At 32.9% G+C, this 21,549-nt stretch overlaps 2 protein-coding genes across 7 annotated transcripts; both read left to right on the top strand.

Annotated features, from left to right (window-relative positions):
- The first annotated feature begins 5,910 nt into the window (after positions 1 to 5,910).
- LOC129310873 (uncharacterized) lies at positions 5,911 to 7,146 on the top strand. The gene has a single exon (XM_054952776.1). The coding sequence runs from the start codon at positions 5,911 to 5,913 to the stop codon at positions 7,144 to 7,146; it is 1,236 nt and encodes a 411-aa protein (XP_054808751.1).
- A 4,239-nt stretch (positions 7,147 to 11,385) lies between these two features.
- On the top strand, positions 11,386 to 20,856 carry LOC129311373 (mechanosensitive ion channel protein 2, chloroplastic-like). Of its 6 annotated transcripts, none has more exons than XM_054953656.1 (14): positions 11,386 to 11,546; positions 12,227 to 12,351; positions 12,452 to 12,511; positions 12,675 to 12,838; positions 13,695 to 13,818; positions 13,940 to 14,037; positions 14,147 to 14,260; positions 14,594 to 14,657; positions 17,440 to 17,589; positions 17,680 to 17,790; positions 17,939 to 18,106; positions 18,197 to 18,310; positions 18,939 to 18,995; positions 19,825 to 20,856. In XM_054953656.1, exons 2-14 carry the CDS (start codon positions 12,268 to 12,270, stop codon positions 20,629 to 20,631), a joined length of 2,115 nt encoding a protein of 704 aa, XP_054809631.1. In that variant the 5' UTR covers positions 11,386 to 11,546; positions 12,227 to 12,267; the 3' UTR covers positions 20,632 to 20,856. The 6 variants fall into 6 exon arrangements, with proteins under 6 accessions (XP_054809631.1, XP_054809627.1, XP_054809629.1 ...); XM_054953652.1 differs by having other exon boundaries at positions 11,390 to 11,546; positions 12,123 to 12,351; XM_054953654.1 differs by lacking the exon at positions 11,386 to 11,546 and adding an exon at positions 11,620 to 11,838.
- Positions 20,857 to 21,549: the final 693 nt, after the last annotated feature.

Below are 21,549 nucleotides of genomic sequence, written 5' to 3'. Positions count from 1 at the left end.
TCTCGTGCATCCACAGGGCATAAATTTAGTTTTATAATTAACATTTTGGTTATAAAACCTAACTCATGATTGCTTTAAAGTAAACTCAAAATTTTAGCCAAAACTTTAAAAATCAATTGAAGTTAGCGGGTTTTTTTTTGAACAGAAAGAAGTATTTTTATGAGCCAGAAACCTAAAGTCAGTACAAACAAATAATTAAAAGGAACTAACAGGGAAAAAAACAAACAGAACAAGAAGACAACATAATTACAGAAATTAAAAACCACAAAAAATCAGCCCACACCAATTCTACCAAATGAACAAGCAACATAATTATAAGGCTTGGAACCAAAAGCATCAACCGCACCCTTGGCAAGAATATAGTAGCGAGAGAATGAATTAAATTATATCTCCATAACCAGCCCTTTGCTAATTAACCAATAATTTTGTTTGTCTTGTAGCTGAGAGAGAGAGAGAGAGAGAGAGAGAGAGAGAGAGAGACGAAAGAATTTGATTAGCTGGGAGAACCGCGTCATGTTTAGTAGAAAAAATGACAAGTGGGGGTGATTCATAGTCCATACGTTAGACCTACTCAAATTGATCAATCACTAAAACCTATTTCAATTTTTTATTAATTAGAAAGCCGCATCCACCCTCAATTTGATTGCTTCTTTGTCACGACCAAACTGATTTATATATTCTGATCCTTATTGTTATATGGCCTTTGTGCATGGAACCTAGCGAGGCAATCATGAATCAAGGCTGGAATCTCCATGTATATAAATGTCTAACGTCACTGAGCAAGACATATTTTGTGAACGGTGCATATATCTATTATAAGATTGGATGGTTTTAGTTTAATTTGTAGAAAGTGATATTAGAGAACAATGTCAAGTCTCACACCCAAATTTAAAAAGATTATTGAAAAAGATGAGAGGTATATAATATTTGTTATGAATCTAATTAACCAAAAAAAAATTGAGCTTTTGGTTAATGGATATCTAGAAATACAATGACTTTCAACAAAGCCAGATCAAACCCTACCAATGATTGGCCTTCAATATTGCATGGCACCCTAGAAAATTACAATTATAATATTAGCATTAACTGGAATTGTATTATGATTAATCATGATTCCTCTTTATTGTCTTATCTTCCTTGGAATGAAGGCAATATAGCTGAGTACAGTGAATTACTGTGTGCTTCATTTCGGCGAAGAGGTTTTAACATCGTTTCGTCCAGCAATCAAGTTAGTGACAAATATCTTGGTGGTGTGTTTTAAGACTGCCTTAACGAATCAAAATTAAGGAAATTATTCCACCAGTCTATATATGCATTTTGAATTTTGAATGGATGTGTGTGTGTGTGTGTAGATTACCATGAATTATCTGAGTTAATTTTATTTGAAGTAATATATTATGTGCTTGTAGTATCATACACTAAATTCAAACAACCTTTGAATCTGGGGGAAAAAAAATACATACATTGTCGTCTTATCCATAAAAAGAACTTGCTAGCTGGAGAACACAAAACGACAGTTAAATGCCACTAGTCCATTACCACCATTCAAAGTCGACAGCAAAATGGTGGTGATTGATGATCTCACAGTCACAGACCGAATTAAAAGTCTGATATACATTTAATTTTTCCGATAGAAAAGTAGATACAAAAATGTATTGAATATAACTTAATAACACATCAGATGTGATATTTATTTCCCATTTTATTGAAGTAATATCATTTTGGTCCTTTAAAATTTGATTTCATTCAGAGTTTGATGTCTATCATAAATGATAAAAGGATCTCTTCTATTTTGTTTTTTTTTAATTATAAGAGGAAAAAATGCGGATCGGACAGAGATTGGAGATGGAGAAGGATAGAAGGAGTGTGTGGTGTCCAAGGCTCAGACAGTTCAGGCAAAATAAATAAATAAAAATAAATCAATTTCTCATACAGTTTCATGCATGTCAACATGTCAATTTGCAAGGCACGACAAAAAATGCGTATCCAGGCAGAGAGTAGATAAAAACAAGGGAAATTTTTCAATAAAATAAAAATACATTTTTTTTAATCGTGAACAACTGTATGTATTTTTTTTATTAAAGACAATTATGTTTAAGATAAGGTGGATATTAAAAGCATGCCTCTCTTTCAATGAGAATTTGAACTTTAATTCATTATATTATAGGGATCAATTCCTTCTATTAAACTAATCCTGGTTGATAAATAAAATTACTTATTGTAGCTTTATTTAAAATGAATTAGAAGCTGTGATATTTAAATCATTATAATAATAGTATAAACTTTATATAACACATTCTTTTTTTCGATGAAAATATAAAACATTCTTGTGTATGCTAAAAACCAATGTCACTATCCAATTAAATTTTGTTATCAACGATTAATACTGATTTTGAAAAGAATTTGGAATTATAAAATGTAAATTCGCAATATTATCTACATAATTACTAATATAGATAATTGATATCAATATCATAAAATATAAAATTCATAGAAAATATGTACTTATGAGTCATAAAATACTTGGGCTATATGATATTAATATAGGCGTGCCACCTAATTTTGTACTTAAGAACTTGTTCAAGAGAAATATTTAGGTGGACTAAGTGCACCACGTTATTTATAGTATGTTCAATAAAAACATGACATTTAGATGTCATTAAATATAAATTAATTATGATATTAAAATGTTCTATTATAAAAATAAAATTAATTTAAAAAATATCATACAAGATTTTATTTAAATTACTTGAAACATTTTAATTGAATAGATTACAAATAACATGGTACATCCAGTCTACCTAAATATTTTTCCTTGTTCAATGGTGTAATTTGAGTTGTTGGACAATAAAAATAAACGATGTAAATTTTTTTTTTTGGCAATTTAGGGCTATATTTGTGGGGAAGGCCTGGTAGTTACTACTTTCCCCTTTCTCCTTAATTAAAGAAAAAACATAATTTTTTATTTCTATAATTTTATCAAATTTTATTTTTAATTCATATAATTTTTTTAATATTTTCAGTCTTTATAGAGATTAAAAATATTAAAAAAAATAAAAAATATGAATTGAAAAAAAAATATATCACCTAATCTTTTGGTAAGGACAAAAGTTATGTCTGTATTTCGAAATATTGCAAACTAGGACATTATTTTGATTCTCTTATTTATTTTATTAATGTTGTCGAACAGAAGGCTTAATAGTTACTACTTTCTTTCTTTTTCTTCTTTATTTTCAATTAAATAGCTGGCATGAATTTCCCTAATTCCCTGACTCCTACATCCCAAAAATTGCCACTCATCATAAAAATAGGGAATATCTCTCTTAATATGATTTTTTTTTCATTTGGTAGCATAATAATTGTAATTTACCCAGACTTTTTATTTTTATCAACGAGTCTTCCCAACTTGTGGGCTTCGCATTTCCTACGCCGACAGGGCTTGAGCAGAGCTTTCATGGCCCAACTGTTACACTGAGTGGGCCTTGTTATGGAATTGAATCAGCCCAACCCAAAGAAATCACGTTTTAGTATTCCACTATTTTTTTCCCCACTTCATCGTTCGATTACGTAAGGTCCGTTTGGTTTTGTTATTTTCAACATCTGGAAGGTATTTTTTTACTTTTCAAAAGTCAGTTATTTTTAGATTTTCAATCTTTTTTAAAATTTTTACTTAAAAAGTCTTTTTTGGATATTGTTGAATGTGCTTTGGGTCAACTTAAAATAATAAAACTTTTAAAAAGTGGATTTAAAAAATAGGATATTGTTTGACCATACTATTTCAAATTTAATCTCTTATTCCTTCATTCAAAAAATAATTAATTTATTAAAAATAAAAATATCATTTCACTAATAATAATTAAATATCAAGTTTTTAGCATTATAAATTAAATAATTAATCATGTTAATTTTTAGCATTAATGTATAATACAAATTACAAATCTTTATCACATTTTTTAAAATTACAAATTAAAAAGGTAAAAATGACTAGAGATCAAATTTTTAATATTATAGATCAAATGTTATGTTTTTTAAAATTTTTATCACATTTTTTAAATATTTTAAATATATTACATTTGTAAAATAAAAATTATAAATTATTATAAATTAATATCCTTTTTAATAATTGTACATTCAAAAATACATTTTACCATCATATTTCAAACAACTTTTAGTATATAAAAATGACTTAAAAAAATATATCCAAACACAAATTTTATTACAATAATTGACTTTCACTAAATTAATTTTTATCAAGTGAACTTTCATCAAATGGATTTTTGGCAAACTGAAAACCAAACACACATAACTCTTTGTAGTGTTTTTTTTTTTTTGTTATGCTTTCCTTATTGGGAGAATCACATATAAGAATCTCAGAAGATAATTATTTATAAATAAATATTAATACAAAATGTATTGTTATTAAAATGAAAAATTATACTTGTTTTTCTTGAATATGACTTATTATTAATCCTTATCTAGAAATAATTTTCTTCTCAAGTTCTCATGATTCTCTCTTCCTTATTTTATCTATGGCTTGAATCAATCTCGCTGATCCTTTCATAACATAAAAAAATATTTATTGTGACATGATTCATATTTTATTTTAGAGATAATAAAGCTTTTAATCCATCACATTTACTTTCATTATTGATTTAGTCTTTTAAGTTTAATTTTGCATCAATTTGAAATCTTATGTTTTTTAAAATTATTATATGAGTCTTTCAAGTTTTAAAATACAAATTAACTCTCAAAATAATCTAATATATAAAAGATATTAATAACTTGACATGTATATATAGTTAAATGAGAACAACTTAACCCTCAAATTAGTTTTTTTTTTTATAAATCTCATTCCTCACATTGTGTGTTTTTTTAAAAAGTTAGTTTATTTTTTCTATTTAAAAATTATATTTTTTTTATTAATCTACATAGCTATCATCAATATTTTATTATTTAAGTTATAAATTTTAACAATGTAACCTAAACAATAAGGACCAAATTGATAATCAAAGTAAATTTAAAAGATTAAATTGATAAACATTAAACTTAATAAAATAAATCAATAATTGAGGCAAACTTGAGAAACTAAAAATTATATCATCTTTTTAATTTTATTATATACTGAAGTTGAATATTTTTACTGGAAAAAATAAGATGTAAATCAAAGAAACTCTTTTAATTGCACATTACAAAAAATAATGATTTAAAACAAAGTTAGACAATTTGAATATGAGAAGTTTCTCTATTGTTCAAACCTTTTGTTTTCGTTTCACTCTCTATTTTGATTATTGATATCAGTTTTTGTCAGTTAGATAGTATGATTTTACTATACAGTAATTACTACCGAATATAAGTATTTCATTATATTATTTTCCTAATTATGGAAGATTCATTGACATTCCTAGTCTTTAGGAATTTCCTCCATTGTAAAACCGTTAATTCTCCTTATAGAAGCTGGTCAACTACTTTGAACCTTAAAGGGCTATCTTTTTCCATATTTTTTGAATCAAATGAAGCAAAATGTGTGTACGTTTCTAACGTCCCTATAATATTGGCATGTTTTCCTCAAGATAACAACATATACAGTGTGTTCAATAACGTGATTTAATTTTATTTTTTGAAAAAGTCATTACCTGGTGTTGCAATAACAACAAATGATGTATCTGGAAGACAATTCTGAAAGTTGATCATTTAATTTTGTTCAACTATTGATTTTAAGTTATCATCTTTTCAGACGACCACCTGAGTTAGCTTGAAAACTCAGGTGGCCTCTTAGTACTGGCATATATATATACACATATACTTCTTTTTTGCATGTTATATGCAACCAAAGGTTTATACATATACTTCTTTTTTGCATGTTATATGCAACCAAAGGTTTCATTTCGAAGATCATTTGGAAGATCTATCATGACCACCAAAGTTTATGTATCCGAGGTTGAAAAGCTTAAAGCAGAATTAAGAGAAAAAACAGAGTCTTTTAAGGATCTTAAAAAATCCCATGATGCTCAAGTGGATGAGATTAATGAGGCAAAGCTCATGCATGAAGACCTCAGGAGGGATTTGGAGAACAAGGAATCTATGATCAAACACATTAGTTCTGCAAATGATAAACTACGAGAGACTTATGAAGAGAGGCTGAGAACATTAGAAGATGAGAAAAGATCATTGGTTTCAGCATTAGAAGAGGCAAAGGAGGCGGCTTGTTTATCCATTCATAGAAAAAAGAGTTTGGAAGCCGAGAAAAGTTTAAGAGCAGCAAATGAAGATGAGAAGTTCAAGAAATTGCTGGTGCAAGAGAACAGAATGAAGGAAGAACAAGTAACATGGAAGAAAGAACAGCTTGAGAATCTGGAAGAAGCACATGTGGAGCAACAAGCGGAGATTAGTCCAAATGAAGATCCAGAGTTAGAAACTTACACATTGCTTGATGATATCTCTTCCCTACAAATGAAGCTGCATTTTCAAACAAAAACTTTAGAGCGATTGGAACATGAGTTCCGCATGTCTAAACAAGCCCTTACCCATGAGGAAAGCATCAAAAAGCAACTGGAAAATCAACTTTCAGAAAGTCTTGATTCTTCAATCATTGAGTTGAAGTTGGAGAATGAGGAGCTATCAGTGACGCTTCTAGTATTACAGCAGGCGATTTCTGAGGCTCAAGCCATGGACAAGGATGATAGTAATAATGAAGAGATCGAGCTTGAAATGTATAAGGAAAAACTCGAGGAAGCTTGTGATGCTCTGGATAAAGCAGTCATTGAATTGGATGAGCTGATTTATGAAGGGAATGAATTGGAATGTGAAGTGGAGACATGGAAGTTAGCTTGTGAACGATTAAAGAATGATTTGGAAGAGAGCCACGCAAAACGTAAGGAACTTGAAGCTTCACTTCTTGCACAGGTAGTTTTCGGAGAAAGCCTCAAGCAAGAGAGGAGAATAGATGTGCAAAAAGTAAAGGAAGCTGAGAGTGAGAAAGTGAAAATTCTGGAGATCATAAAAGAGAAGGACAAGATTCTAAAGGTACTGCAGAAGGAGATAAAATGGCTAGAACAAGAAGCATTCAGACGAGAATTTGAAAGTGCAGTGATGGTAAAAGGCCTTACAGAGAGAACAAACAACCATGTGAAAGACAAGCTCATGTAGCTAATGAATGAGAGGAAGATGAGAATGGATGAAATTATGCAGCAAATGGCATCACTTAAAGAGCATTTCTCCAGCTCCTTGACAACTTTTTCTTCAGTGCATGAAGATGATGAAGATGAAGTTCTTGATAGTGAAGTAGAGGCCAATCTTCAGAAATTGAAGAACGAAAACAAAAGATTGACTAAGAAAGCTCAGAGATTGTCATCAGAAAGGGAGAATTTGCTGGATTACTTTCTAGGGTTGGGTGATAAGATCTGTGAATTCTCTGCTGTGGATACTAAGCTACTGGATATGGTGGGAAGCATGGTGGAATCTTTTGAGAGCAAGGACAATGGTGATGATGAGTCCCTGGTGAATGAGAGAATGATTGAGCATCCTACTACTAAGGTTAAGAACCTTGAGGCCATTTTGATTTGAGGAACTCAACAATTAGTTTGAAGCATGATTAATTTTTCTTTAGATTACATGATATTCAATTGTACACTACGCTTATACATAAGGGATCAAGCTGTCATTTCATTTGCTTTGCGACATTTGACATCATTATTCAGTTCATTCAAAGCATTATCATCTTTGTTCTGTGGGTTGCTATATTGAAAGGAGGTGATCCATATATGTAACAAATTGAGTCATCATGCCAACTTCATTATGATAAAGGAACTGAGATATTTTTACAATACTACATTATTATGAGAATCTTAAACGAGTATTTTAAAGATAATGTAAATATAGTATTTGTAACAAAAGAATCATTAAAAAATTAAGGGCTAAAGTATATTTCTAATCTTGTAACGTTATATAAGGTGTCAATTTAGTCCTTTAATTTTGTAAAATATCTTTTTAGTTCTTTAACCTTAATATCTTTTGTAATATCTATCTTATCTAGTCATAATTAGTTAACAATTCAAGGTAATCCAGAGTTTAACCCAAGGAAGATTACCAATTTTGTAATTTAAAGAAATAAGATCCCAAGTTTTTATGGTTTGTAATAAATCAAAATAATTTATTATACCTTTAATTAGAGTAAAAATATTATTTTGAAAGCATGAGATACATTAGAAAAGTGAAAATATTCGAAAACAGTTGAAAAATGTCACAAGCTGAAAAACAGAGCAGTGTGTTGTGGCTTGTGCATAATGTGTTGCTGCTCCTCACTCTCTATGCGACGCGCCACAGTGTGTTGCACGCATTTAATAGCAAATGGGGGCAACTTTTGGCTTGCTCTATTTCTTCATCCAATGTTCAAATGAGATGATTTAAGTATCTACAGAAAGTTCTTTTCATAAACAAACTAATGACACTGCTTTTGCTTCCAAATTAAGTCACATAATAGGGCTGGACACTCAAATATATTTTCACAACTTTCACAACCAAAAGGGTGTTTAAAACCCCATACTTGTACCAAAAGATTTACCTAACACCTAGAACATACTTATAGGACCTAAAACTTCCTGTACAACACACCACACGCACATAATTCCAATCATATCAAAATTTTACTCCTCAACCTCTTAATACTTAAAACATAAGAGGGACGTTTTAGCATTGTATTTCATAATAAATCATCAATATCATGATTAAAGCAACCTTACTACACTTGCACTAGTATTTTACAAAATAATTGAAGGTAAAAGGCTTTACAGCAGGAACCTTAGATTAGTAAACCTTTTGAAGTTTTTCCCTTTCCATACTGGAGCTAGAACCTGTAAAATGTTGAAATAGAGGGGTGAGTCTAGCCACTTAATAAACGAAGTACGCTTACCCTATGTAATTGTATATCAATTGAACAAACACACATAAAAGGGGTTGATTTTCTCAAAATATTCATATTATCACGTGCAATATAAGCTACCATTTTCCTAATTTAACTCATTCTCATAAATTTTCATCTCAAATCATATGGTACCTTGCCATAAGACATATAAATATGTGACAATGAACCAAATTATTATCACAACTTGCCACAAATTTTAAACAATCATGTGACACATTAAATAAACACATATGCATGATTAAACCATCCTTACACCCTCCTAATTTTCTTCGACTGAAACCTTAGGCTATAATATCAAACAAGGCTCCGTCTGTGTAATTGAACTATCTAAGCTCACCAATTATAAGTTATGAACTGGCCAAAAATCACAAGACTCACTTTCGGACCATGATTTCTCCCATTCTCGAATCTCTGAGGTATTGTATATTCTAAACTATTCTCCTCAATAAACTAGTGGAGATAGTTAAGTTCTAGTTCTTCGACAAATAATGAGAGTCATTTAATAAATTATGGGACAAAGTTATACCCTCGTTCACTGAAAAGCAGTTAAAAATACCATATGAATTTTTAACAACTCCTCTTCCTAAGCGAATTCCCACCAATTGATCATTTCATGTACGATACTCGCTCACTTCACAATTTCATTTCTTCATTATTATCATATTTGGCTTACGATAATACACTACCCATACGAGCATCTATAATGTTTTCATAATTGTTCTTCACTTTACTAGATCATCAATTTCTTCATCAATAGAACAATAATCACATCACATACATCACATTTCGCATCCCAAGATATATACATATTCATAGTTTTGAAAATCATTTTGACTTCAATTTCACATTTTAAGTCAAAATAAAACATTATGCGTATTGACAATTCAAACAATTATCAAAGCTAATGAGACTTTTTCACATTCAAAAGTCAAATAACACATGTCAATATGCACATTTCACAATTAACATTCAATTAACACACAATTACTCAAAGTATGGTTCCTCGAGTTATCTTAAATTTTTAAGGAGTCAAAAGTTACCCTGCAATAATTAGTTTTCAAGCTTGATTTCCAAGCTAACTATAGTGCCCCAATACTTAAATCTACAATTAATAAATTCTAAACTCATCAACATTATCAAAAATATGTTTCAACTTTCACATTTTTCACTTCTAAAATTTCCAACATCCTATTTCTCACTTTTAAGCTTACTTATTAAGTTTATTAACTCTCTTTAGCTCTTAATAACTCCATTAAACTCCCATGTTGTCATTTATAGCTTCCCAACCAATTTTAACTACCCTAATAAATGGCATTTTTGGTCATTAATGAACCTACAACTACCAAGACATGCAAGCTCATTATTATTAAATTTAAATACATCAAACAACTTTGATTAACTCTATTTAAGCCAATGGATTGAGACCCATAATCTATATGGATCAAAAATCATCTCCCATTATCAAATTCTAACAAAAAACTTCAAGAAAATAGAAGAAAAAGGGAAATTAGGGCTTAGGGAACTTACCTCAAGTGATTACTATCTCCAAAATGCTCTAAATACCTTTCAAATGTGAACCTTAGTAGAGTTTTGCATCTTGCTCTTTGTTCTCTCCTTTTTTCTCATTCTAATTTTCAGTTTGTTCACTAGTTTCTTATTTGTGGCGTGTGGCACGAAGAGATTCTCTGTCCCTTTGCCATCTATACACTATAGTGATCGTATTGTATACCGCAGTATGTGACACAGAGACTATTCATTCATGTTTTTTTCCTTCTTTTGATACTCGGGTGGCCTAACTTTACTTCAAACCCATAATTAGAGCCAAAAATACAACCAAATTTATTTATTAAACTTCTCTGACCACACACCACAACAAATCACTTAGTCACCATAATTAAACTTGACTAATTCCTTAATAATTTAAGGATTAAAATTTGGGATGTTATATCATTAGTTTCACATAATTTTTTTTATATCAATCATTGTTATTTTTTAAAAAATAAAATTAATATGTTAATATTTGATAATATTTTATCAATATTTGAAAGTTCAATGTAAAAATTTGTTAAAAAAAATTATGATTAAAAGATTAAAGAGACACTTTATAAATTTAAGAAATTATAATAAAACATTATGTAAAATTAAAGAATTAAATATATATTTTAATTAATAAAAAGTATTTAAGTTCTTGAGTCCTTTTGGAGCTTTTAAAAGGAATAATACAAATGCTAAAATATTTGCCGTTTATCGGAAGGTAGAATATGCTTCGGATCAAATATTCATTCAATTTGAAAACGTTTACCTTTTTGTATTTTTATTTTGTACAGATAACACCAAAGTGTTGTTTATGGCCAAAATTAAAAATTTAAAAAGAAGAAAATGATCAGAAGCGCACATCTGGCCAGAAAATTGTGATCTTTGATGGCTGTGTGAAGAAGACGAAAGGCAAGGAGTACACGTGGAGAACATAACTGGGGCTGAAAGTGAAAGCATAGAATTTCTTGCGCGCGTGTCTAGGCCACGACGCAATCGGCCCCATAATAATTTCATGCGCCAAAAATTCCTGTCACTTCGGATTCGCGATTACTGTGAAGTTCTTCTGAGCCAGCTTCTTCGTCTTTATCAGGTAAGTGGTAATCCAATTCGCCACAAATTTCGAATCTTGAAATTTATATAATTCTAAATTCTGATAACAACCCATTTTATCACATTCATGACAATTTTCAACAGGGTAGATAGTTTGATAGCATCCCTGCAAGTGCCTATTTTTCGTGAATGATGATCTCGATGAATTAGATTCTGTTTTATTGGGAATAAATTCCTGACCGAATTGAAATTTGTCGGTGCGATGAGTGATGATAAGCAAAGTTGGTGCTAAAACAATGACAAGAAAATTCCAGCGTTGAATATCTTGAATCGTGAGTAATAACATGATGGTTTTAGCCGTTGCGTGCAATTATAGTTAGAAACCAACCTTCCAACGTAGTTTTGAGGACGTCCTTGTACCATAACTTTCTAGACTTTTAGTCTTCCCCAATGCATCTGCCCGATGATGTGATGCTTTCTTTCCAAAACCGTTTTTTGTCATCCATGGGAGTTGGTTAAATGAAGTTTTTCTTTTATGAGGAATCATGGTCAAATTGTCTTCCCCTGCCCCCAAAACAACCATTCTAATCCTCACATAAAGTTGGTTTCACTTCAGGTTTCTAACTTCGAAGATTGACGAGTTTTATTTTCGCTGCTTCAGCTGCATTGAGTTGGAGTGAAGTCTACTGTGCTTCTGATTTATTTTTCTGTCTTCTTCAGCTGCCAGCGAAACCTTCTTTGATAATCATTTTGATCTAGGGATGGCTCTTCCCGGTTCTCTGCAGCTGTCCCATGATTTCGGACATTGCAAGAACCTGGGCTGCTATAACCAACATACAGTACCGGTACTAATATTATCTCCTTTTTTCTTTTTTAATAATTTTTGTTCATGGTTTATTACACTTGCCTTCAGTGCTTACTTTAATTTTACTTCATAATTTGCAGAGGATAATGTATAGAACCAAGTTACATTTATCAAGTGCAGCTCCCTTGTATCATGTTTCGGTATGCTCATGTTTCTAGTGTTATTACATTGTCATTTCTTTTGTAAAGGCCCTTCTAGAACTTGCATGCCTGTTTCTTCTCATGCATGTTTTGAAAAGGCTCTTCTAGAACTTGCATGCCCGTTCCTTCTAGTGTTATTATATTCTCATTTCTTTCATTGCAGTTTCTGAAGCAGGATTGCTGGAGAACTCAACTCTTTTGCAATATAAATAGCCCAGTACATTCCTTATTTTCCAAATCCCATGCTTTTAAGTGTCATTCTTTTCTAGGACAAGGCCCACGAAGTGAGCTACCTATTTTTAAGGGGGCAGCCACAGCACTGGCAAGGTAATTCTGTGATTTCACAGTTATCAATTGCAGAGGTTTAAGTGTTTTATCATTCTTGTTGGCATGAACCATTTACTCTCTGTCCTTATCACATTTGTATTTTGTAGCTATGGTGTTCGAATATATTATGCATTCTCTTTTACTATATTTTTGCTCGATGGTTTAAACTGTCTTCCTGGAAATATTAATGCCTGTAAGCTATATCATAAAGGAGACGGTTGGTTTATCCACAATTGAAAATAGATTTCTATATGCTTTAAGGGAATTTCTTCATGCTGTTATGCTTACACAACCTCTTTTATTTAAAAGATAGAAATGCGTCAGGAAATAATGAGCTGTTTTTCCTTTCTTTGCTCTGTGTCCTTGTTAAGGAGAATTTATTAGGACAAAAAAAAGTTGTGTGTCAATATCTTGATTTCTTTGTCTTGCTTTTTAGTAATTTTGCCAATTTGCACATACTTCCTATTTTCCATCAGCATGATGGTTCCCTAACGTATATTTGCTGCCAGCAATATTGATACTAGTTGATAAATTAGAATATTATGCAATGTATTCCAGTGGTGTATTTTTGAGTGCACGATTTTATCCTTAGTCAAAATATTCATTTCTGTACAGCATCTGTGTCGCTTCAATTTAATTAGATGTTCCTGGAGCTCCCAAGAGGCATCGTTTAGCTTCTAGAGTTATTAAATCATTATTTACTCTCTTCCTTGTTGACCTGTTAGTGCATCTTTGTTGTCAAAAGGCTTCACCAAGATGGTTGGTTAAGAAAATTCATTTTCACCTTTTTAGGGCTACATTTTTTAATATTACTATTGTCTTTGTGGTAATGTTTTTTCATATTATTTTAATGCAGGTCTTATAATCTATTACAATGTAGTCCTGTCACAGTAAAGTTGATTCCAGCCATTGGCACGATCATTTTTGCATTGTGGGGTGTGGCCCCATTAATTTACCACACAAGAAAACGGCTTCTTCAGGTAAGTTGTAGTAAATAGTACTTTCATTTCTGTATTACTGTGTCCATGAGAATTGTATGACATGGTTTTCCTCACATCATCTATTACCTAATAATATAATATTGGACTCTTTTTCTTGCAGAGGAGCGACAGTAGTTGGAAGAAAAGTAGCACACATTATGTAGTAACTTCTTACATTCAGCCATTACTGTTATGGACGGGAGCTATACTTATTTGCAGGTTTAACTGTCATGGCATAATAACTATATCAAACTTTTCCTGCGATATATTTTTTCCAATGTACCTAACTACCTATTCTCCACTCACTCAATTACCATGCTAATTGCAGAGCCTTAGACCCATTAAATTTGCCTTCAGAAGCAGCTCAGGTTGTCAAGGAACGGCTTTTGAGTTTTGTACGGTCATTGTCAACTGTACTTGCCTTTGCCTATTGTTTATCATGGTTTGTCTATTTTCTTGTCTTCAGCATGACCTATTGAAACTGTTGAATGGTTTGGTGATTTGAATTAATGTTGCAACTAGTCATTTCTGGTTAAAATGATTTGCACTGAAGCTCTTCAAGCCTTTCTTTTTCTTCTTGGAGAGATATTGTCTTGCTTTCTATTGTTATGACATATTGTGATGCTTTACTTGTTTACCATTATGCTTTTTTGTTGCTGCTGTGTTGCTAACTTGGGCTGTCCAATCTGATATCTATTTGTAATATGTGTTGCTGCCACAGAACTTATTTTATAGTTTTAAAATAAAGGACTTATTCTATAATAATCTTCTGCAGTGTGATTCAACAAGCACAGAAATTCTTCATGGAGAGTGCAGCTAATGCCTGTGAGACAAGAAATGTATGTATCTATGCTTTATGAAAAAGAAGCTGGCTTTATAATCCAGAAACTTAAATCAGTATATTATCAATTCCATTTTACAATCCGTCTTGGATGCAATGATCATTGATATTGTTTGTTAAAACATGATTTCCCGATCGTTGAGTTGTGTGATATTTTTGAATGTTGGTATTCAGCTTTTAGATTGACCATTTACCTTTATTTTACTCTCATATAATTAGCAATCCACTAGATTTATTTTTAGAACAAAAACATACAACTTGGAGCACTTGAATCTATTAGGGTAACTTTCCTTTTGCTATGTTCAGGGGTAAAAATAATTTAGCATGGCTGTGTGTTTTGGAGATGATTTACCGTACATGGAAAACTAATGACTTGGTAACTTTGTTGCTGATAAGAACCATGTGTATACACGGTATTAGCTATTAGGATTTAATATTTTTCAGTTTTGATTCTTTGAGATTATATATTTTAATGATGTATTCCTAGATTCTAGAATGAGATTGTTTAGTTAGGATGAGATATGGTATCTCTAGACTGAAGCTTCTCTATTTAATGTGTTTGATCTATCATTAATAAAACAACAGAACTAGTCGAGTGCATGATAGCTCAATGGAATTCATGATCACTATTCACTTACCTACAAAATGTGATCTGCTGTAGAAAATATTTGTAAAAACCTGGAGTTTGGGACATGTATCTTATAGAAGCATACAACAACAACAACAACAACAAGCCTTTATCTCACTAGGTGGGGTCGGCTACATGGATTGCAAGATGCCATTGTGCTCTATCATTTATCAAGCTTTTAGGAATATTATTAATTAAGAGATCACGTTCAATAACTTCCAAAAGTGTTCTCTTAGGCCTTCCTCTACCTCTCTTAATCGGACTCAAAGTTATATGTTCCACTCTTCTCACTGGTACCTCCCTTGTTCTTCTTTGTACATGCCCAAACCATCTCAACCGATTTTCTACCATTTTTTCCTCAATAGGTGCCACCCTCACTTTTTTCGCGTACGTGCTCATTTCGAATTTTATCTTTACGTGTATGTCCGCACATCCATCGTAACATTCTCATCTCTACTACTTTAACTTTATGCTCTTGCTATCCCGTTAGAGCCCAGCATTCACTACTATATAACATTGCCGGTCTGATAGCAGTACGATAAAACTTTCCTTTAAGTTTATTAGGCACCTTACGGTCGCAAATAACTCCTTTAGCTTTCCTCCAATTAAACCACCCAGCTTGAATTCTATGTGAAATATCTCCACTGATTTCGCCATCATTTTGAATAATGGCTTCCAAATATCTAAACTTTTTCACTTGAGGTATAATTTGGTCTCCCAATTTCACTTCCAAATTATTGTCGAATAGTCCTTTACCAAATTTACAATATAAATATTCCGTCTTACTTCTACTCAGACGAAAACCTTTCGACTCCAATGTCCTCCTCCATAACTCAAGTTTGCAATTAACCTCTTCTCTTGTCTCTGCTATAAGAACTATATCATCCGCGAAGAGCATACATTTTGAAATTTCCCCTTGAATATGTTCTGTCAAAACATTTAAGATCAAGTTGAACAAATAAGGACTCAGAGATGATCCCTGATGTAGTCCGATCTTTATAGGAAAATCTTTTGTTTGACCACTAGGCGTTCTTATACTAGTTTTTACCCCCTCGTATATATCTTGTATGGCTTTAATATAAGCAATCCTTACTCCCTTTTTTTCTAACGCTTTCCAAAGCACTTCTCTTGGTATACGTTCATGAGCTTTTTCCAAATCAATAAAAACCATATGTAGATCTTTATCTTTACAACGATACTTTTCCATTAATCCCCTTAGTAGATAAATTGCCTCTGTAGTTTATCTACCTGGCATAAAACCAAACTGATTCTCAGAAATACTTGTCTCCAATCTCAACCTGTGCTCAATTACTTTCTCCCACAATTTCATTGTGTGGCTCATGAGTTTAATCCCTCTATAGTTAGTACAATTCTAAATATCTCCTTTATTTTTATAAATAGGAATTAATGTACTTCTCCTCCACTCATTAAGCATTTTCTTGGACCGTAAAATCACAATAAATAACTTAGTTAACCATCTCACCCCTTCTTCACCTAAACATTTCCACGCTTCGATAGATATACAATCAGGTCCGTTGGCTCTACCATTTGCCATTTTCTTAAGAGCTTCCTTTACCTCCTTATCACGTATTATTCGATAGAATGACAAATTTTGTTCTCCTTCACCAGTTACTAAATCCTCCAAGTTACTAGATGAACCCTCTCCATCATTGAAAAGTTTAGAAAAGTAAGTCTCCCATCTATTTTTAATTTCATCATCTGTAACTAAAGTTCTTCCCTCTTCATCCTTAATACACCTTACCTGTTCTAGATCTCTTGATTTTCTTTCCCTACTCTTGGCAATCTTATAAATATTTCGCTCTCCTTCCTTCGTTTTAAGGCTCTTATAAAATTCTTCAAAAGCTTTAGAACGAGCTTCACCCACAGCTCTCTTAGCTTCCTTCTTAGCCATACGGTATTTCTCCCAATTTTCCTCATTGTTACACAAATGTATGGCTTTAAAACAGTTTTTCTTATACTTGATTTTGTCCTGTACACTATTATTCCACCACCAAGACTCCTTATCTCTCGGACCAAAACCTTTTGATTCTCCCAAAGCCACTTTTGCAACCTCCCATATCTTATAGAAGCATAACTAGCATTATTCAATTTTAAAAACACAATGATGATTTATGCTTGTCTGCCTTGTCAGATGGGATTCCAATTTGCAGGCAAAGCTGTTTATTCTGCAGTATGGATTGCTGCCTTCTCTTTGTTCATGGAGTTGCTGGGCTTTTCTACTCAGAGGTGGGTTACTGCAGGAGGTCTCGGGACTGTTTTGCTGACTCTTGCTGGTCGTGAGGTGTGGGATTTATTGTTGTCTCATTTCTGCCTTGTTCATAGTTGTGATGTTATCATGAAGCAAAGTTTGATAATAAATTCATCTGTCTAGATATTTACAAACTTCCTTTCAAGTGCAATAATTCATGCAACTCGGCCTTTTGTGGTGAATGAATGGATTCAAACTAAGGTCGAAGGATATGAAGTTTCTGGTACTGTGGAGGTATGTGTTAGGTGGTCAAATCGCACCTTTTATATTCTGTATACAAGGCAAACATGCCGGGACCAACGTTGCAATTGCATCGTATATGGTGCTTCTGAGGCCGCTTAATTTGTTGCACATCTTCAGTGATGTTTGTTCTTTCATGCAGCATGTTGGCTGGTGGTCACCGACAATTGTACGTGGTGAAAATCGTGAAGCTGTTTACATTCCAAATCACAAGTTCACAATGAACGTTGTGCGAAACCTCAGTCAGAAAACACATTGGCGCTTCAAGACCCACCTGGCTATTAGCCATATGGATGTTAATAAGATAAATGTGAGCGGCACTTTCATCACTTATTTAGCTTTTGTTACCATCAAGTTCTTTATGATGATTCTTCAGTGACGTGGTAAAGTACTTATGCAGAACATTGTTGCTGACATGAGAAAAGTCTTGGCCAAAAGTCCTCAAGTTGAGCAGCAGAAGCTGCACAGGAGAGTGTTTCTGGACAATATAGATCCTGAAAACCAGGCTCTTTTGGTCAGTATGAACTATGAAGCGCTTACAATATCTTACATATAAATTCTGTGCCTTGGTTGTCAAAGATCCTAAATAAATAAAATTTTGTTATTTTGCATGAACCAGATAGTGAAACAAACCTCTTTGTCCAAATTGTTTTATTGGATTGATGTAACTTCCAGAAAAACAAAATCAATTGTATTTTAATTTGTTTTGAAAAATGAGTGCTTTCTTGAAATTTTATTTAATGCTGCTACCTCTGGATTTCATTGGTAATCAATTGGTTTAAAAGAATGACCTGAGAATACTGACGTGTTGCTCAGAAGCTTTTGGTTTTTTTATTGGATGTTTTGCTTCATGTAGTGATTAATATAACTTTAGTTAGATGTTATGTTATATATTTCATGATAAAAAGATTTTGATTTTTCCTCATAATTGTAATCCAAAGAGAGCCTTTGAATCACTTGTATTTGGTGTGAAAGATATAATTTCCTTCTCTCAGTCAGAAGAGAGAGACAAAAAAAAGCAAAAGTCATCTCGTGTTTGAGAGACCAGGTGCTCTCCTATCAATGAGAATTCCCCTGAACTTCCCCTTGGCGTTATCTCTCCGGGCATCATTTTGTTTGATCTTTTGCCATCTCTTGCACAGATATTGGTGTCCTGTTTTGTCAAGACCTCACACCACGAAGAATTTTTGTGTGTTAAGGTAAGATCAATTATTTCTCCCAACCATATTAAAAACTGCCATCGTGTGGCAATCGCATGTATATAGCATGTCATGTTCATGCTGTCCTCTTAGATTTAGTGTTAATTACAATTTAATCTGTTATTATTTGTTTCTTTTTTAATTTACGTTGGTATGGCCTTTAGTTTCAATTTGTAAATAGATTAGTCTATCCATTCGGTCCCTTGTTATAAGGCAGTATAGTAGAACCAAATAAATGGGATTTTTTTTTAAGGGTGATTAAAGAATTGGGAAGATTAGTTGCACAATATTTGTATAGCTCTTTCCATGTGCTGTGAATAAAAGCATCATCAGGGCATTTTAATCTACCCTTACAATTAAAACAATAGCTCTTTCCAAGTTTGAAATGTCCAAGCAAATAGAATTGAAGAGAAACTCTTGAATATTAGGCTAAAATATCCCCCATTAATCTAAATATATATATTTGTTAAACTGAAATACTCTCTTACACACTTTTTATGGAGGGTGTTCAAGTGAACAAATTTTTAAAATCATACTGAAGTGTATATTTCAAAATATATTAGGCTAAAGTATCCTTTACTAATTTCTGCTCATTTTTCTTCTTTGCTGTAACTCATCAGTTTATAATTTCGGAGAAACTTGCTTCTGGGATAATAGGCCTATCCATCAAACAGTTTTGTGAAGATATATTTTTTATTAAGAAATATATTTTTTAGAACTGCAGATAAATATTTTATTAAAGTGTTCCCGGGACTATAGCATGTCATCTTTATTCAAATAATGTTCCTTTGCACTTGGGCTGATTTTCAATTTGCCTTTGAAACGTTAGGAAGCTTTACTATTGGATCTTCTTAGGGTTATTGGCCATCACCGTGCCCGACTTGCAACACCAGTTCGTACACTGCAGAAAATTTACAGTGATGCTGACTTGGAGAACATACCTTATGTGGGATCTGTATTTGGTGGTACTGGAACAGTATCAAACCGTCCAATAATTATAGAACCACCTTACAAAATCAAAGCAGATGATACGGCAAAAGGCCGATCAGCACGCCCATCCAACGAAGGAGATAACAAGACAGCTGCGCAAACCAAGGTTGGACCAACGGCGCCAGATTCTAAGGTCAGAGAAGCTCATTCTGACTCCAAGGTAGACGTTGAAGCTGTGATATCTAATTCTGATGCAACCGGAAACTCGAAGGTTGCCTTCACATCCAAACCTGATCCCCAAGTGGGTGAAAATGAGCCAATTAAAATGGAGCCTGATAGCTTCTTAAAGGAAAACCTGGAGGCGCCACATATGTCTGCATCCAACTCCAAAGCAACTGGAGCTGCAGTAAATAACATGACCGAGAGGAATCCTGATGTCATACCATCAAAGAATTCTGTCAAAGGAGGTGGACGTCCTAAGAGCATGCCAACAAAACAGCAAGATGAAATGAAATCAACTGGCCAGTCTCATACATCTAGGCCTGCCCTTGAAGAGAATATAGTACTTGGGGTAGCATTGGAGGGATCAAAGAGAACCCTTCCGATTGAGGAGGGAATGAATTCATCTACTGCACGAGAGGTAAAAGAAATGGCTGCCCAGGGTGGAAATAGATCCCTGGCAGCTGAGAATGGGAAAGATAAGTGAGATTTTATTTGCTTCAGGTGAAAGACCTGGTATAATGATGAAACCAATTTACAGTTTCTAGGCTCATAGTTTTTGGTTCTGTTCGCAACTTTGATTCAAAACCCCACTGGAAGCTGTATATATTCACCTACTATGTATATAAAGGGACCAAGCTACAGTCACGTGATTCATTTACCTTCGCTTCTACTAGCAAGGTATGAATTTAATGATATAATTCTCCTGATACTTGAATGTGTTGGCATCATTTGGTTATTGATTTCCTGTTAATTCAGCACGCAGCAACAACAAACATGAGGATATATTTACTGTAAATTCTCTCTAATTTTTTTAATTTTATGTCCCTGTATTTTTACAATAAGTTGATCTGCTGAATTTTTTTAAAACTGAATGTTTTAAAATTGACCTTCATGTCCAAATACTTGGTGTTTCCACTTCACGATGCTTGCTTGTTACATTGGTCTTGACTCTTGATGTCGCCATTCACGTTAGAAAGCTTATTACGGAGTTTATTGGAATCATGACACCCACCAAATATCTCACGAGTCATCATGACTCCCACGCCGAAGAATTATATCATCTGGACTAGATTATCCTCCACCTTCTTCAACCCCACACGCTCTTCCTTCAAGCTCTCTTATCTCAATCCTACCCCCTTTTTCCGCGTTGCTCCCCTCCGATAGCCCGCATGCCAAAGAGGTTTAGGGTAATCAGCATTCCTATCCATTCCATTCCAATGCCTTAGATTCTAACCACCACACGGGTCCTCACTCCTCCACCTTCATCAACCCCCGCACACCCCTCTTTCAAGCTATCTATCCCAATTCCACCCCACTTTTCTGTTGTCGCTTCCCTCTGATCACCCACATACCAAACAAGTTCAGGGTAATCATTATTCCTATCCAATTGAATCCATTACCT

Source organism: Prosopis cineraria, unplaced genomic scaffold, assembly GCF_029017545.1.
Source record: "Prosopis cineraria cultivar Desert tree isolate PC_DT_omini unplaced genomic scaffold, ASM2901754v1 PC5, whole genome shotgun sequence".
Taxonomy (NCBI): Eukaryota; Viridiplantae; Streptophyta; class Magnoliopsida; order Fabales; family Fabaceae; genus Prosopis; species Prosopis cineraria.
The sequence above is the reverse complement of the archived record's forward strand: the minus strand, read 5'-3'. Positions and strand labels throughout refer to the sequence as shown.